This window comes from Sinohyriopsis cumingii, chromosome 6 (assembly GCF_028554795.1).
Source record: "Sinohyriopsis cumingii isolate HCF-2022 chromosome 6, ASM2855479v2, whole genome shotgun sequence".
NCBI lineage: Eukaryota > Metazoa > Mollusca > Bivalvia > Unionida > Unionidae > Sinohyriopsis > Sinohyriopsis cumingii.
Window position 1 is genome coordinate 20,731,672 of NC_142966.1, and position 17,994 is coordinate 20,749,665.

The 17,994-nt window shown below is 36.7% G+C and overlaps 1 protein-coding gene across 1 annotated transcript in view; it reads left to right on the forward strand.

Moving 5' to 3' along the window:
• LOC149796470 (acidic phospholipase A2 E-like) overlaps positions 1 to 16,643 on the forward strand; it is a 54,519-nt gene extending 37,876 nt beyond the window's left edge. Inside the window, exon 5 of the mRNA XM_089961175.1 lies at positions 15,879 to 16,643. Within this exon, the coding sequence (XP_089817301.1) occupies positions 15,879 to 15,994 (116 nt within the window). The 3' untranslated portion in view covers positions 15,995 to 16,643. The remainder of the gene's footprint in view (positions 1 to 15,878) is intronic.
• Positions 16,644 to 17,994: the final 1,351 nt, after the last annotated feature.

A 17,994-nucleotide genomic window follows, 5' to 3' on the forward strand; every position in this document is an offset into this window, starting at 1 on the left:
GATGACGAAAGTGGACCACTGCAGAAAAAAAACTATTATTATGGATCCGTTGACTTGTCCTTGTCCTCGAAGAGTTTCAGGACTTCACCAGTAAGTTCACGGAGACAGTCTCGCCACGCAGGTCCAACAACCCCCCCCGTTGGTCGGTGAGTTTAAAATTTATCGTTGACAACCACGGATTATTACACCGCAGATAGACCACATTGATTGGTTCTTGCACAATCAGAAAACCAGGAGGGTCTCTTGGTGTAAACGTATACAGGATAAACCCCTGTTGGGCCGTCGTAGTATCTGATGCGCTGTAGCTACCGTCAATGACGTCACATACAAGATTGACCGCAATAACATCTGTGATATTTACGATCCCCGGAGATACGTGTCTGCCATCGGATGCTGTACTGTTGTCGTGCTTGAGAATAACCGGCTGTGGTTTTGTTCGCGTGTACGTGGCAGAAATATCTTTGTAGGATTCCTCGATGAGATCCTGGACTGATTTTCTCAGTGTGTGCGCGTTATATCCAGGAAGTTTAAAATCTGAAATATCCTTCACGGGAATACCAAATAGGGTTGCAAAATTCGATCTTTTTCGGTTTCCATAATCGCCCTTGAGATCCAGTAGATGTTGAATTACTTTTTGATTTATAAATTCCATCGTGGATGCGAGTTTGTTTAGTTTTTCTATGGTGGTGATAATGTTCGTGCGAGAACTGCTTGCAGTTCCAGGTTTTGTTATATCAGAGATATAATCTTGAAAATATACTCGCAACAGGTCTAGCTGTTGTTTATGTGCTTGTTTGATCGGATTAAAAAAATGAGCTTCTATATCTTCTGCCCGGTAATCCCGGCCTCCATACCCCTCAAAAAAAGCTGCCCCTATTATATCCAAGGGAACTTTATCTGATGTTGAAAACCAGGCTTGGCCTGATCGTAATCGATCTGAAAATAATAAATACTCGCCGTACACGAGGTCGTGTAGTTCTTCCTTCGTGGTCTCGAAATCCGATTTTTCAGGTTTTGGTGGATCCGGTCCAACCTCGGGTCGTTCTCGTGGCCATCCTAATACTGTTCGGATTGAGCTGCTATAAATATCCACGGCGTATCCCAGTGTTGAGATTTCAATGACCGTAGACAGCGTTGGTTCGTGCGCGGATATAGATATTTTGGATTCCTTGCCGGTGATTCGTTTTATTTGGCGTTGTATCTCCGCGTTGATTTCTTCGATTTGATAACTCCCAGTGGGTAGCGTAATTGTATCCCATTCAAGTTCACGTTGCGGGTCCGCGCTGGGTCTCCCGAACACAAACGAATTATTCGGCTGCAAACCGGAAAATGATTCCGACCTGATATTGGGCCAGCTGTGATACGCACTGAGCTTCGACAACGCGATTTCGTTCACGGCAATTGGAGTTGGAAAATTAATGCTGAATTCTGGTGTCGTCGAGGACACTGAGATCATCGTTGTTTTTACCGGCGTTGTGTTTGTGACTATTTGCTGAAGCAGTTCCTGTGGCGTTGCCATCAGTGACATTATTTATTTGTTTAGTTTTCAAATAGTCATTGTACACATCTGACATTAGTTTGAATTCAGAATCTGATATCAACGCAGTGTCGCTGGATTGCGCGTCTAACGATGATGATATCAGCGATGATAATTTCTGATATGCGGTCGTGGCTGTATTTAATTTTGTCGTGTAATCGTGTAATTTTGTGTTAGCACACGAGGATATTTTTTTTGCTATGATGCCGAAAACTCCTGCTGTTGCTGTAGCAGCGGAAACAGAGATCGTGGCAGCGACTACTGCAGTCACTGGAGTGACCGCTGATAGTATTACTCCCGCGGATGCAACAACGGCGGATACTGAATAAACCATAACGTCTAACACTGTTATGCGTCTGCGGTATTTTTTTACTTTTTGACTGGTTACTTCGATGACAGTTTTTAACTCAGATTGCCACTCACGGACTTGATTATATCGATATTGTTGAGCATCTGGAAATGTTTCGGATTTCAACGTTGACATTATTATTTAAAAATCGCCGGCGATTTTCAATTACGCGGTAACCAATTGAGGCGTTGCAGCGACGAATTCCAAACAAAACCAGTAAGATGTTGCTGTTAAAGTATCGTCCTCGGCTTCAAGCATAAATGTTTCCTCGGCGTTGCTGTTTAGTATTACAGTGCAAACCCCGGAATACTTATCGGTGGAATGTCTCCAAGGATATGTTGTGAAGATTTCAAATTTAGCGGCTGAAAACACAGACAACCTGTAAACACCGGTGGCTGTTGCTGTATATTTGATAGTGTTGTTATTTTGTCGTGACCATGTTGCGAATCCCGATGATACCGTGAATACGATGTTGGTGATATGCCCGGGAGTAACTCCAGTGGGAACTTTAATCAGACTGGTTTTGTTAACGATCTCAGGAATACCCGATACGATATTCTGCTGTGTTTGTTTGATCGTGTTAATGTTATTTTCTATTATCTGAACTTGATCTGAAAAACTTTTTTCCGTTCTGACTACACCTAACCGGGTATTAATCTTATTGATATCGTTGGCGTTATTAGTAAGATTTGGTATGATTTCAGAAAGTTTCGTGTCGACGACTGGAGGATCCCCAAAGAACTTATCCACGGTCTCATCAGTTTTTGAGAAGTTTCTTCGAAGTCTTGTAAACGCGCCCACGTGAACATCATACTCTGCACGCAGCGTATTTAGTTTACCGTTGACGATGTCCACGTATTGTTTGTTTGACGCATCCTGGTCGGATTCGGGATTTGCTAACGCGGTTATTTTGTTGCCGCTCATGTCAAGTCCGCCGGTCATTACGTCGCCGGCTTTTGTTACTTTATCGATGATTAGGCCAGCAACGTGTTGGTACTGCGTGTCGACGTATTGTTTATTTGCGGCATCTTCGGGACCTTCCGGATTTTTTAGAACGGTTATTTTGTTGCCGCCGAGGCTGAGTTCTCCAGTCATTACGTCGCCGGTTTTTTTCACACATTTATCAACACCTTTATCAATACTGTCTTTGATGCTTGCGATTGATATGTTCGAGTCCTTGATCCGGCCGCCATCACTAAATGCAACGAAGTTATCCTTGGTAGCTCCAAGAACTCTGCGAATTATATCATTCCACTTAATGTTGCTCGTTCTTAGTTTTCCCTGCTTGTCCTGAAAAATAGCAACTTCATCTGGGTCAACTCCAGCTATATTCAAAAGATTATCGACTTCATCTCGGGTCGCATATTTTGAGAGATCAACATCTGTGCCAGGTTTGACTTTTCTTGTGAAAGGTCTTCCGTAAATATCCACCATTATTCTTATTGCTGTTTTTCAAATGCTAGCATGAAAATGCCTAGCATTTCTCGATGCGGTATATTCATACACTACTCGATGCGGAGACGTTGCTGGATTTCTTGAGATTGCATCAAGAACATTTAAAACCTCGTTTCCACAAATGGGCGGATCAATTAATGTTTGTGTTGGTAGCGTCGACTGCCACACTGGAATTGAAAATCCTTTGGATTTCTTAGAAAATCTGCTGTTGAGAGTGCGAGGCACTCCGCGGACATACCTGAGAAACTCAGTTGGCGGTGCTAAACCGTACGAATCGAAATAGATAATTCCACGTGGATCGATCGCGTAAGCAACCCAGTGAGTTCCCGGACCATCTTTGTTGTCGAGATTGATAATGCCAGTTTCTGGATTATTCGGCCGCGTCGGTAATTGATCTCGCATAAATACTCCTCTGAAATGTTTTACACGCAATTTTTTAACAGCATCGAGTAAATCAAAATTAGAAGCTGGAAGCGTCAACGGCGTTAGAATTTTTTTGGATACCATGATGGTGGAGTTCCTGGTAGTCTTAGACCTGATCCGCGAGTGGATCTCCCCTTTTTTTTCTTGTATCCTTTTCCGATTGCTTTCTTTAGTGCCATTCCAGCTGCGGTTCCAACTGTACCTAACGCTGCAGCTTTTGCCGCTGCGCCAAGTAATCCTGGAATTGCAGCGGCGAGTATTGGGATGAGGGGAAATATTCCACCGGTTTTAGTCATGTCCTTGATAGCTGCAGCAGAGAAATCAAGGCGGATACCGGTTTTTGCTGTTAGTGCCTTATTAAAATGTTTAATCTGAGTATTAGTCAACGACAGCTTGTTTGGACCACTACCAAGTTGATCTCGTTTTAGTGTTATTGATGTCCCGCATGTGCTTGCGTTCTTCGATTGCAATTTCTTCGTTTGACCGGAAGTCAAGGTGACATTAACGTGACTGTATGACATTATATTTCAAAGACTGAATTTAATTAGGTTACATATTCTCGACTGGAGCGTCAATGACTCTCATTCGTCCGCCAACACCTTCCAAAAGCATTGTTTTGTCGGAGAGTATGACAGCAATCGCTCTGTAACCACCAGCAGGAACTACACCCACCCTAGCCTTAAAGTGTATATCAACGACAGATTGTTTGGTTAGATCAAGATGTTCCAGCGAAAAGTAATAAACCGGATATAACGTTTTGAAATCCAACTGTGATATCTGTAGACCGGTATCAATATTTTGATCACGCCCCATAAACGTCATCAGACGGTGATACGCACGTGCGACCTGATTTTCTTCAAAATTTATATGAATGTCTTCAGATGGTTCTTGATGTCCGTTTATTCGCAGCGAAACCTCAGTGACGTCACAATTATCAAATACCATTGAATTTTCTTCTCGATTGTTTAATCGATCCATTCCCTGAAGTGCAACGAAAATATGTCGCGGTGCTGATACTCCCTGTTGTGATGCTATATGCCACGTAAAATTTCCAAGAATGTTACTCTGAAAACTATCTGTTGTTGTTGTTAACCATGATAACAGTGATTTACCGCCTGTATCCATGAAAGAGAGTAGCCGTTGCTCTTCAGTGATCGATGGAGACATTACTGGCATCCACAACGCAAGCTTGGATAATACTACTTTACCTTCAGCAGCACCGGCTTCACACCAGATAGCGTCATTGCTGGTACCGTGTCTAACAAGTACAACTGAATGATTAGATCCAAAAATAATTTTTCTGACATTTCTGCAGAATCCAAAGATGTGAGACAGCGGAATTACACATGAGAATCTTCTGTTATTGCCTGATAACATTAATTTACGCGTAGCAAACCCCAGATTGTAATTAGGGTTGTGATGAACTATCGGCCACACATCAGCATCAGCGTTATCGGCAAAGTTTCTTGGTCGTCTTACAATGCTAGATCTATGATCCGGATGATCAGAATTATCCTTAGCGAACATCATAGTCGGACCAGCTGATCTAGTGTAATCATCTGAGTATCGTGCTAATCCCAAGATTGTTGTAGCAACGCCAACATTATCCTGAATCGTTTCAATCTCTCTCCCGTCAATGCTGTATGAAGCACTTTTGAACAGCGCCATGATGCCATTATTAACAAAACCAACTCGAACATCAGCTCCGTATGCTGTATTAGCGGGGACATTTGTTACAATTTCACCCGTGACTTCAAGAAATGCTTCAGCGGGCAAGAAATATCTACTTGTATCCTGAACTCGCAATTCAATTCGTCCCGACTGATTAGGTACTGTTGCCTCATAAGAATAATACTGATAATCACGCACGGACTCATCTTTGAGTATTGGTGCATCCATGTCGAACGCTGGATCAGATATAGGTTTAAACATTTTATATAAAATTATCGTCTTCTAAAACGAAATCCGCTTCCTGATATCAGGCTTGTATTTATTTGTTCGGGTGTTTGGGTTACAAGCTCTGCAAGTTTTTGATTGGCAGCCTGATTTATTACTTTACTGACGTCCGCGGGCATAAGTTCAGTACTGGCCAGTTTCACCGGTGGCGGTTTTTTTGATCTACGAGTTAACCGTAACAGTCTATCCTTGATTGACGCGAATGCCTTCCCGGCGAGATCACCAACAGATCCAAGGGCTTTATCCTTGATAACATCAATAGCTTTCATCGACAATTGTTTTGCAATCGGTAATGCCTTAGGGGCTATTCTTGAAAACAAACCAGTAATTGTATCACCGAGACCATCTCCGTAGGTTGCTCTGTAGACTGGTAATCGCGAGTTTACTACGCGGACTTGTAACACACGAGCGTGTCCGGGTTGAGAATTGTGCACGATCATTTTATTTAATTATTGTTTCTCTAACTAAATTTGCTAGTCGCTGTGGTAACCATCCGCGAGTTCATCAATGAGTCCCCGGTAAACGCCGATATCCATAATGCCACGCTGAAATAGTCTCTGACAGATATCTGCGGCTTCATTTATAATTTCCGGAGAGTTGTTTCCGGCACGTCTTCCTCCGATGAGAACTTCCAACCGTGATACGTCATTGACGATATTATCAGGACAGATGTGGTTGTTATATCCGCGACCAGTGTAACCTTCTCCTTTTTTCTCTAGTTTTGCTAATGTTTTTAAAAATTCATCAAATAGAGCTCTTTCCCTTTTTTCTATCTTTTCTACCTTAGAGTGGGTACTCTTTTTCGGTATTCCTTTTTGTAATTTTTCTCTTTCCTCCTTTAAATTTTTTAATTCATTTTTTAATTCTTTTATTCGCTCTTTCAGTATTTCCTCTTCTGATATATCGGGGGGGATGGGCGACGAAACAGGAGTGGTAAAATCATCATCGGGAGCACTAGCCCCCATTTGTTCACGCGATGAAAATTCAGGCACTGGATCAGGCAGTGTCATTACGGGGTCTATTTTTAGAGCTGGTGGTCTCTTCTCCTGTAGTTTTGACTGTTTTTTCATTTCCTTTTCCTGTATTTTTTTCTTCTTTTCTTCCTCCCTTTCCTGCCTTTTCATTTCCATTTCCTGTATTTTTGCCTGCCTTTCCCTTTCCTTTGCCTTCATTTGTTGGTCTCTTAGTTCCTTACTAACCCCAATTACGCCAGTTTTTATGAAATTATAGGTATCATCAATTTTAGATATTCGAGAAATACCTCGGTTTATTTTGTAAACATAATCCCTCCAATCATTCAGGGTCATACCTGAAGCAGCTTCTGGTTTTAGAAAATCTTGCCGGTTAGGATAATTTAAGACAATCCAAGCAGAAAACTCCCTAAGCTCATCCACGCTAGTAAGTGGAATATTTTTTATATCAGTAATACCATCTTCGGTAAATTTATTAATAAATGTTTCCTTAGCAACTGTCACTACTCCGGCGGCACCTGGATCAACTACAGCACCTTCATCTGCCTGTTGCTGTTTAAGTTCTTCTATTGCTTGAAGTAACCCTCGTTTTGTTTTGGTAGGGTCAGCAGGATCAGGTTTTCCTACAATTGCAGTTTTAACTTCACCAGTAGCTGCTGTAATAGGCTTAAATAATTCCTCCGCAGATGTTGCAAACTCAACTCGCGCTTCTTGTCTTGCTTTTAATTTTTCTTTAACGGAATCACGGACAGGAATAAATTTTTTAATCGCGGCTAGTCGTTGTCGTGCCAATCTAGTTGTGAATGCTTCTCCGATATTTGCCATTATTTATTTATCAATGATTTAATTTCCCCGCGAAAACTCTTCGAGGGATCGGGGACATTTTTTTTTGTCCTGTATTCTGAATAGAAGGGTTATTTCGTCGAAATAAGCCCTCTATCGAGGAATAGTTTCCTGGAGGGGTTTATTGTGAAAAGTATTTTGTAGGATTCGCCCCCCCTGCTGCTTATTAATAATAATAGTATACCCGTAATTTTGAGCTATTCTGTATTATTTACGATCCTTGTATTTTTGCCAATATATTTTCTTTTACAAAACCAATTTGATCGTCAGATATTGTTTTATTCAATACTGCCTTAATTATTTTGGCAACATATAACTTTTTCTTAAACGTTAGGAATTACATGACGTTGACTCAAGTTTCCGGGTACTGACCAATGTTTTCGACAATAAAACAAGTGATATATCGAGGGTTTATCTACCATCTTCGATCGCGATTTTCTTCACTTTGAACAAATAGAGACCATTTCTTAAAAAATATTTTCTAGTAAAAAAAAAAGAATAGGATGCACGCCTGAGTCTGCGTTATTAATGGGTTTACGAGCTATCCGGGTTCGAGTTGTCGAGGGAGTATTGTGTATTGAAAATAAACCTCTTTATGACCTTTCAGTACTTTGAGATTGTCATGTGTTTTAATACATGTATTCGATCAAGGAATGCCCAACCGTATTCAGTATATTTACTATTTTGTGTCATTTTATATGTGCATGCTATGATTGGCAAGTGCAGTTGAGAACCTTCTTGATGTATTGTTAAGTCCCACTCATCTATTCAATACCCTTCCATTTTCAAATATAGATTCATTATTTGGATATTTAGTTAAGAAAGTATATTCCATGTTGTTGTTTTTTTACAACGTAATAAACTATGATACAAAAGTATATGTCGGCAACACTTGAAATAATATTAACACCTCCAGTCTTGCTGTTATAGAATTTGAATGTATTATGTGTTGCAATCATAATACATACATGAATTGGAGCTCAGTTTATGTCTGATTGTTCTTAAGTGAAGGAAAATATTATTAGTTTTTGTATAAAAAAACAGCATGATGAATTACCGTCAGTATTCACAGGTGAGCATCAGGTCAGTTGGGTTTAGAACATTTTAACCATTTTATTCCCTAATTTAAATCCATCTGTTTGTTAAACAATATTCAATCCATTGCTGTCTGAGTGAGGGAAATTTAAGGATCTGTATATGCCATTATTTGATAAGATGTATGGTGCTAAATTTCCTCACCTTACAAAGTAATCTCTCCCCTACTCTCATGGTTCATGCTATTTTAACTATAGATTACTGTTCCAGATAACACGCGCTGGGTCAATTTCATTGGCAACTGCTATCCAAACAAAGGAGAATGCCACTATCATGCATGGTGTTACATTTTTCTGCTTGGACTGCTAGACATAATATTCGCCAACTTCTACAAATCTTAACATGTTCATTTAACATGTTATCATTCGCAATAACCACCCTCCAACACCAGAAACTGTGCACATTGTGTTTAACAAGTGATTATTATTGAATGGAGATAAATCTTTTTCTCTAGTAGTTCTATACATTGACAGTGAGGTGTTGCATATCTACTTTTTGAAAATTATGGCTTCTTTTCCAAAAACAGTACACATAAATTCCGACGAAATAAACCAAATATCACAGAAGCTCGTTTCGTAAATATCGTGTTAACAGTTAACACTTGTGGAGGTCATTTGGTCTATGAAAGAATGTTAATCTTACTAAATCTTCTTAAAGTATCCAATTAGACAATCGAAAGTAATTCATATGAGAAAAATAAATGTATCAGGTAATTATTACCATGTAATTGCAGTCATACTTACAAGTAAGAATAAATGATAAGGAGAGTGGACCATCTTTGGTGTGTGTGTATGTGTGTGTTTTGGATTTTTAACGTAGCTTTCAGGGGTTTTCAGTCATATTGCTACGATGTCTGCAGTGTGGCAGCTTATAGTGATGTCTAGCACTGGGGCATCATACCGCAGAAATGTAGCATGATGTCCCACCCAGTCACATTATCCTGACACCAGGGCGACGAGTCCTAACATTAATCTCTTAATGCTGAGCGCCCAGCTGTTAGTACCATTTTTACAAGTCTTTGGTATGACTCGGCCGGGGTTCGAACCCGCTACCTCCAGCATCCGAGGCGGACGCTCTAACCACCAGGCCACCGGAGCCTTCGGACCATCTTTGGTGATATTATAGTTGGAATATACATTTTTCATTTCAAGTAATAGTTCTAACCTTACACCATGAAAACCCGATCTTAACATTGACTGAGAAAAAAAAAAAAATATATATATATATATATATATATATATATATATATATATATATATATATATATATATATATATATATATATATATATATATATTGAATGTGTTTCAAGATTTAAACTTGTTCTGGTAAATGATCGTACTGCTGAATTATTTGTATACATTCTTCACTTGTTTGCCTTTTTCATTTTTGCAAAAACCATGATTTTAAAATCTTCACATGAGGTTGTCAAATGGAATTTGTTAGGCATAATTATGTTCAATTGAAAAAACCTTATTAAACTTTCATGCCCTTTAATTAATTTTTTTTATATTTAGCACATGTATAAACATTTGGGAATTGGAAGTATTTGACATTCATCTTGCAAGGAAGATAAAGGAATCACTTGAAGTAGACCAATTGAATTTAGTTAGGCATATTTTTAATATATATATATATATATATATATATATATATATATATATATATATATATATATATATATATATATATATATATATATATATATATATATTAGATTTGCAAGCTTTAAGATGAATATATTCAATTTAAAAAATGAAAAACAAAACAAACTATATTTGGATTTTTTTAAAAACCAAACAAACTTGCTTGCATTTGCACTTTAAGGAATATATATATATATATATATATATATATATATATATATATATATATATATATATATATATATATATATATATATATATATATATACACACACACTCGTAGAGCACCAGGCCAAATCAGATTTTTAGATACCTATTTAAGTTCTGGTGACTTTATACTAATGTTTTACTTTTGCTCATATATTTAAAATTTTGGAACGAGACTTATTTATTTCCAGAAAAATCATACTGGCATGGTTATTAGAGAATACAATTTAGTAACCATATTTTTAAACCAGATGTAAATGACAAGAATAGGTTTTCTGACCATCACATCAGTTATTCCATTATTTACACGTTAGTAACATTTTTGAGTTGGCTTTCTATATCAAAATTTGTTAGCTTAAAAGCAGTTGATGCAGACAAATGAATTTGGTATGCATGTTGATATGCATATCTAGATAACTTCATTTGATTTCATGTTATTAGTATATAAGTTTTTCGTATTTTTACATATTATTTTTAAATTAGACCCTTTTGGTTTTGCACAGAGGTTGAAAAAAAAAACACCAGCCTTTTTTCTGGGTTGTTTTATTGAGGAGGATGTAGCTTTCTTATCTTAATTCCGTATTCAACACGCATTCAACGCGTATTCAACACGTATTCAACACGCATATGTTTATGCATTAATGAGTAACGACTAGTAGCAGGTAAGCAATATATAATTCATTCATTTATAATGAAATGTGTCCTAAAAATATCTACTTGTACAGACAACATTTCTGAGTTGCATGTTTTGTATCTTGTTAAAACTATTCAATTTGCTTTGTTTGTTAGCTAGTCTTTTCTTTTAATTTATTTCATTATATACTATTGTAATGTAATATTAAATGTTGGACTTAACTTTGTCCAAAATCAAGTTTATTTTCTACTTAACCTGAATTATTGATTTTGTGTATTTTATTCTTTAAAAAATTAATACATATCTAAAATATTCTCTAGATGTTTGTGGATTTAAAACCAGGATCATTAATAATAGAAGTAAATATGTTTATTTGGATCTGGGTCTAGGTTATTGGGAGTCCCCAACAATTTACCTGATGTACCTGGCATTGTCCAGGTTATATCTTATAAATGTAAGAACAAACTTTCTAATAATAGCTAACATTTTATTTTGTAAACATTAAGAACTTTCTAGATGGTTATTTTCCATTAGGTATCGATTTTTGAAAAAGTTAATTGTGAAATAGGGAAAATGAATTTTCCAGACAAAACACCAATCCCTGGATGTGTAATGAAAAGTTTACAAAATATGTAAAAAGTAACAAAAAAGCTATTGGCTCTTGTTTGGTCCAATTTATCGTTCCTTAAAACACATGAAACGTTTTGAAATATCGTTTCTTCTTTTATAGCATCAAAATATGATGTTCTTACCAAATGGTACACTAACATTGTTGTTATGCATGATGAAAATAAACTGATTTTTTTCACCTTCTCACTCAATAGGCCTTGTGGCAGTCTTGTGTGTGCATTGACCTTAATTATGGGGGAATTAGAAGTCTTAGAACACATGAGTGAAGTCAACTTAAATTTAAACTGTTGCATTAAGTGAAAGAAAAATATAGTGAAAAATATTTATTTGTATTTATTTATAATAAAAGAGAAAAATGAAGACAAAGGAGATTCGATTTCTTCTATATTCTAATATTAGAACAATAAGCAAACATTATAGCCTTTGACTTTTGACCTCCATGAATCTGATATGTTCTGTCCCAGTTCAAACTTTACATTTGATTAGCGCCATATCGGGAATAATTGTAGCAAGTTTCATGTTCCTGCCTTCAGGCCCGGCCCGAGAGCAAGGCGAATGAGATAACCGTCTTGGGCCCCGCGCTTTCAAGCAGTTTTTATGTGCTTGGGGCCTTGCGCTTATCGCTTGCTGCGTTGGGCCCCTCATGCTGCCTTGGGCCCCGTACATCCTATGTTGCTATGTTGAGAAAATGCAATGTGTATTTTGAAAATGTTTCACTTTTCATCGGGGATGGGGATGCGGGGCTGTTTGGGACCCTGCTGCTAATAAGTACTTTTCAGTGGGAAGAAACGTGAGCATTATTCAAAAGAACTGCTTTGATGCTTGCGACTTAAATGTTTCAGTATATAACCCAAATTAAATCATATAATGAGTATATCTATGTGGTGGTGGTGGTGGTGGTGATGGTGGACGCTCTACAGAGATTACGTACTTCAGAGAGAGTGACAGGTATAAGGTGAAGTTAGTTGGATTTGTAACATGCACAATGGAGAGAATGTTTACATACTTCTATGAGACTTTCATGTATTGCGTCTGAAATTTCTTTGGATATTGTACATAATCTACGCACACTTCTAGCCAAAATGGTTCCTCCCATGTGCTCGAAAAATCAGTTTGAATTAATCTAAAGTACGCTACATTTTGCAGTTATTAAAATAGATAAAACGAATTTTGTCAGACTTGACAATACTAGATTTTGAATGTGCAATTATTGAATTGCAAAATATATCAAATGTAACAAACGTTATTGGCTCTTTTTCTTACAATTTACCTCTGAAGTCCATGAAGTGAAAATGCCCAAGCGGAACTTGCAGTTTTTTGATAGGCGTACATCCAAAGTTAGTCCAAGCTGTAAACTCGACAACCCAAACTATATCCACCAAACATACACAGAAGATGAAGGGAATTAAAAGTTCTTTCAACAATACATGTTTTACAAGGTCCTTTAGTAAATAGCTTCTATAATCAGTGAGGAGAACCTTGGAAATTTGTTTTGTTTAAAAACTAAACCCTATACAAAATACGAAACTGTGGAGTGCTATATTAAAACAAATACGAAAACTTATGCAATTGCTTTATTTCTTTTATGTCATTGTGCAGAGGTATGCCAGCATTTCCTCCACTGTGCATGTTGCAGATGAAAGTAAACTTTACCTTATACCTGTCACTCTTCTAGCAGGCCGTAATGTATGTTGTTACGTTTATTTAATTTGCATTGCTTGTTGGCTTAAAATTTCTTCATGATTATATGTTATGCATAATGGTATTTTCACCTTAGTCCATAATCGCATTCACTGTATATTTAACTAGGGACATTGATTTTGTAATCAGCATAATACATAACTAATATTGCTCGGTGAATTTAGATTAAATATTAGAATCATTGTTAACTGAGGTAAAGGCGTTTATTTTAATATGTCTAGGACATTGCTTTACAGATCACTGTACTGAATTGTAAATAGATGTTATTATTGTTAACAGTATCCTAGTCGCTCCATATATTAGTACATAATGTCATAGACTTGTCATTTCCCCATAATCAAAAGCTTTTTAAAAATCAATAAAAGACTTGGACATCGAGTAGCTTTTGAATAAAAGAAAGTTGATATGAAAATGGCACTTACTGTACAACTATTTTTCTTAAAGCCAAATTGTGCATCAGTAATAATATCCTATATAATTGCCATGAGGACAGTCTTGAATCTTATCTACAAGTGAAACTGTTTCCTATGGAACTAAGCAATGTTATCCATCTATGAGTATCTGCATTGGATGGATTACCTTTGTTAAAACTTGGTATAATAAGACCTTTCTCCCGTTTAAAGGATAATTACCGCTGCTAATATCATTAAAAAGTTGAAGAATAATTACCGCTGCTAATATCATTAAAAAGTTGAAGAATAATTACCGCTGCTAATATCGTTAAAAAGTTGAAGAATAATTACCGCTGCTAATATCATTAAAAAGTTGAAGAATAATTACCGCTGCTAATATCATTAAAAAGTTGAAGAATAATTACCGCTGCTAATATCATTAAAAAGTTGAAGGATAATTACCGCTGCTAATATCATTAAAAAGTTGAAGAATAATTACCGCTGCTAATATCATTAAAAAGTTGAAGGATAATTACCGCTGCTAAATGTCATTAAAAAGTTTGAACATGCAATTTGATAAAAGTGAAACGACCTTATAATATTGATTAAATCTATCGGTGTCAAGACCTGGAGCTTTTATTGCTCTTTTTTTATCATAGTTGAACAGTTTTTCAATTGTAACAGGAACATCCAGCGCTGCAAATATCGGTTCGCTTGAATTCTGTTTTACTTCGTCTTGTATGTTATACTCGGCTCTAATTGACCAGCATTATTTTCTGATAAGGCTGCTGCATGTGTTCTTAGAATTTTCATAAAAATCGCAGGAATCATTCGAATAATTATTAAAATATTTCGGATTTATACAAAGATTCCAAAGCTCACGTGGATTTCCTTTTCGTAAATCATGTAATTGTTTCTCCCTTGCGCTATTGTAGAGTAACTTACGCGTTCTGTAGAACATTTTCTATTCCTTTTTTCTTCGTTTGGTAGTTCTTTTTATTTGCATTGGATCTGAATGAATTGTAATTAATCACACGATTTTCATATAGTTTTCATTTTTTCTTGACATACGCCAAGGTGCATTATCTTTAATATAAACATGAAATTTTACATCCTAAAAATGAACTTTTATTCAAATTATCGATTTGCATTTTTGGTAATAAAGAGCGTCAATGCTTCAGCTTTTTCATCTATTGAATTTTGGTCTCTGAGTTCAATAGTACTATCATTAAAGTGTTATTCCAGTTCCCAAATGACTCGTTATATTTTCTTCACTGGTTATCCTGGTTATTCAAAAACTACGTTGCATATCTTAGGTACTTTTGAAAGAACCTTTAATTCCCTTTATTTGGTGTACAATGTTTTGGGCTTAATTGGGTTATAGAGTATATAGCTTGGACTTGACTTCAGATGTGTACCTATCAAACAACTGCTAGCTCCGATTGGTCATTCCCTGGACTTCGAGGGTAAATTGGTAAGAACGACCCCATAAAATATATTTTGTATATTTTAGAATTCATTAGTTGCTATTTTAGAAACTGATGATGCTTACTCTGTAAACATTCGGGGGTGGGGTGGGGTGGGGTGGGGTGGGGTTGTGTTGCTTGATCTTTTAAAAACAGCTAATAGTATACTTTAGACTGCGTCAGGCAGATCTTTTGAGCTCATGCGAACAGCCATTTTGACAAGCTGTGAACTTAGATCATGCACAATTTCCTCAAGTACATTATGCAAGCAATTTCAGCCAGATGACAGGAAAGTAGCACAGAGGTATGTATGCCAACATTGTCTCTATTGGACATGTTGCATATGCAGACAACTTCACCTTGCATTCGTTACTCTGTCAGAAGTACGTAATGAGTGGAGTGCAACTCGAAGAAGCATACAGGAAATGCGTAACTAGTCGCTCAATTTTTGTGTGGAGGGTATGTCGTTTTTCATTTTCAGTGTATATATATATATATATATATATATATATATATATATATATATATATATATATATATAATTTTATAAATTTCACCTTTGTTTCTATCCAGACAAAGACCTATGCGCCCGCAGTGTATGTCAGTGCGACCTGATGTTCTCCGAATGTCTTCAGACGGCGAAGTACAATCATACCTACAAGGGATATGACAAACGGCTCTGCTATTGATGACGTTATACGTTAATATTTGCCAGCATATCTACTCTTGGAAATAGCAACCAATGTAACTAGACTGGATTTCAGCAATTTATTTCATCTGGAAATATGAAATAAGTTCGAGAATGACTTCTGTAAAACTTTTATATATAATGACCCAGTATATAAATTATCCAGGGAAGTTGATATTGGTAAACAGTTAAAAAAAATATTCAACACACTACACGCAATATAAATCAGGTAAATAGACTATTTTGACGACAGAGTTGTCACAGAAATACAAGTCACCTCAGTATACAATTCTAGTAAGATCAACACAAAATAAGGGTGAAAAGCAGCTTATAATGGACCCAGCGGAGGGAAAACATGTCTTGTTATTCTTTCGAGTCGTGACCAACGTATCATTCAAGGACTTAAAGGGTTTATACGGATATTTTGCAAAGTTTAAAGACGTTTGCACGTCTAAAAGTAAGAAAAAAAAGAAAAGAAATATTAATGGGATAATTACATAATTATGTGGGTTTTAACCTAATAGGAAACTACGACTGGTAGATAGGAATCTTTTGAAGCAGTATTTAACAACATAATGATTTAAGTGAATTGTTTGAATTTGGACGTATGGCTCAATTGTTACCTCAAAAAATACATGTCTGTTTCTTCACTTTGTTTTAACATTATTTCCTGTCTAAATTGACTTTTCTTGACTTAATCTTCCCGTAGAAATCCTAAAATTAATTTTAGTAAAACTACACGTTTTTCCAAGGCACATTAAAAATTTGCTCTTTTATAAAATTAAAATTTCGATGAAACCTCTTCTCTCCCAATCCTCCTTTTATTAAATAAAACTCTTCCATTTTCTTCTACAGTCATCCAGTTTCACGCTATGGCCGCCAAAGTTTATGTTCGAGTCGATGTTTTCTTGTAGACTATGTTTGTTATTATACGTTTGAAAATTTTAAGTGTTCATAGAGAAAGTGTTTTCGACCCATTCCACTCACATAAAATATAACGGGAACGAAGGCAATTATTTCTTGTATACCAGATATATCCTTAGACAATACACATCGTTAGTCGAATTGTACGCGACAGTCAAATTGCAAAGACCAGAACGAAAAGGGGGAGGTAATGAACTTCTCGAACGTTCAGTCCCATCTTCAAGGGTGGGGATCACATGTTTCCAAAGAGACTAGAGCCGATGGACTAAACCTCGTGCGGTGAGGACCAAGGTTCTTAGAAAGAGAGAAACCTGAAAATTCTGACGATGGGGAAGGGCGTTTCCTCTGCCCTTCATATATGAGTCTGGAATCAGAGATTCCAGATTTCAGTTGACCATACTTCACAAAGTGCAGTAGGGGGTTTTCGTGTGCAATTTGAACACCTGAGGCAGTACCGGTGAGTGGTGCATGGGCTCTTCTTGTGCCCACGCATCCACAAGGTCTCTTCCGATATTGTTCTTTGAAAAAAAAAATAAATACTAGTACTACTACTGCTGATAATAATAATAATAATAATAATAATAATAGGTATGCTATGGCACATGTAACTGTTGTTATGTAGTGTGTTACATGAACCCTAGTGGACGCACAGTATAAACAATAAAAAGATATCGTCTTCACATGTGTAATAAAGTAAGAATGAACATTGTTAAACTTTATTAAAAAACATGTTAAAAACACACACACAAACACAAACACACACACACACACACATGCCAAATATAATATTTACAAAAATGACAAAAACCGGATTTAGTGTTTAGATAATTAATTGACCTATCGCCAGTTGTCAATCATTCTGCTCGATTGACCAATCAGCGAGCGCTATTATACACACCTCCAGACACTGTTTACGTCCGCCATTTTCCTCCGACAAGCTGCTTCTGTCGATATCGTCTCAGCTATTTTATATATTTACAAATTTCGCAACGGTTCGGAGAAGTCGCCCCACTTCGTCTGGAGAAGTCGCCCCAAGGATCATATATAGTAATTCTGAGATATAGCCACGTGGTTAAG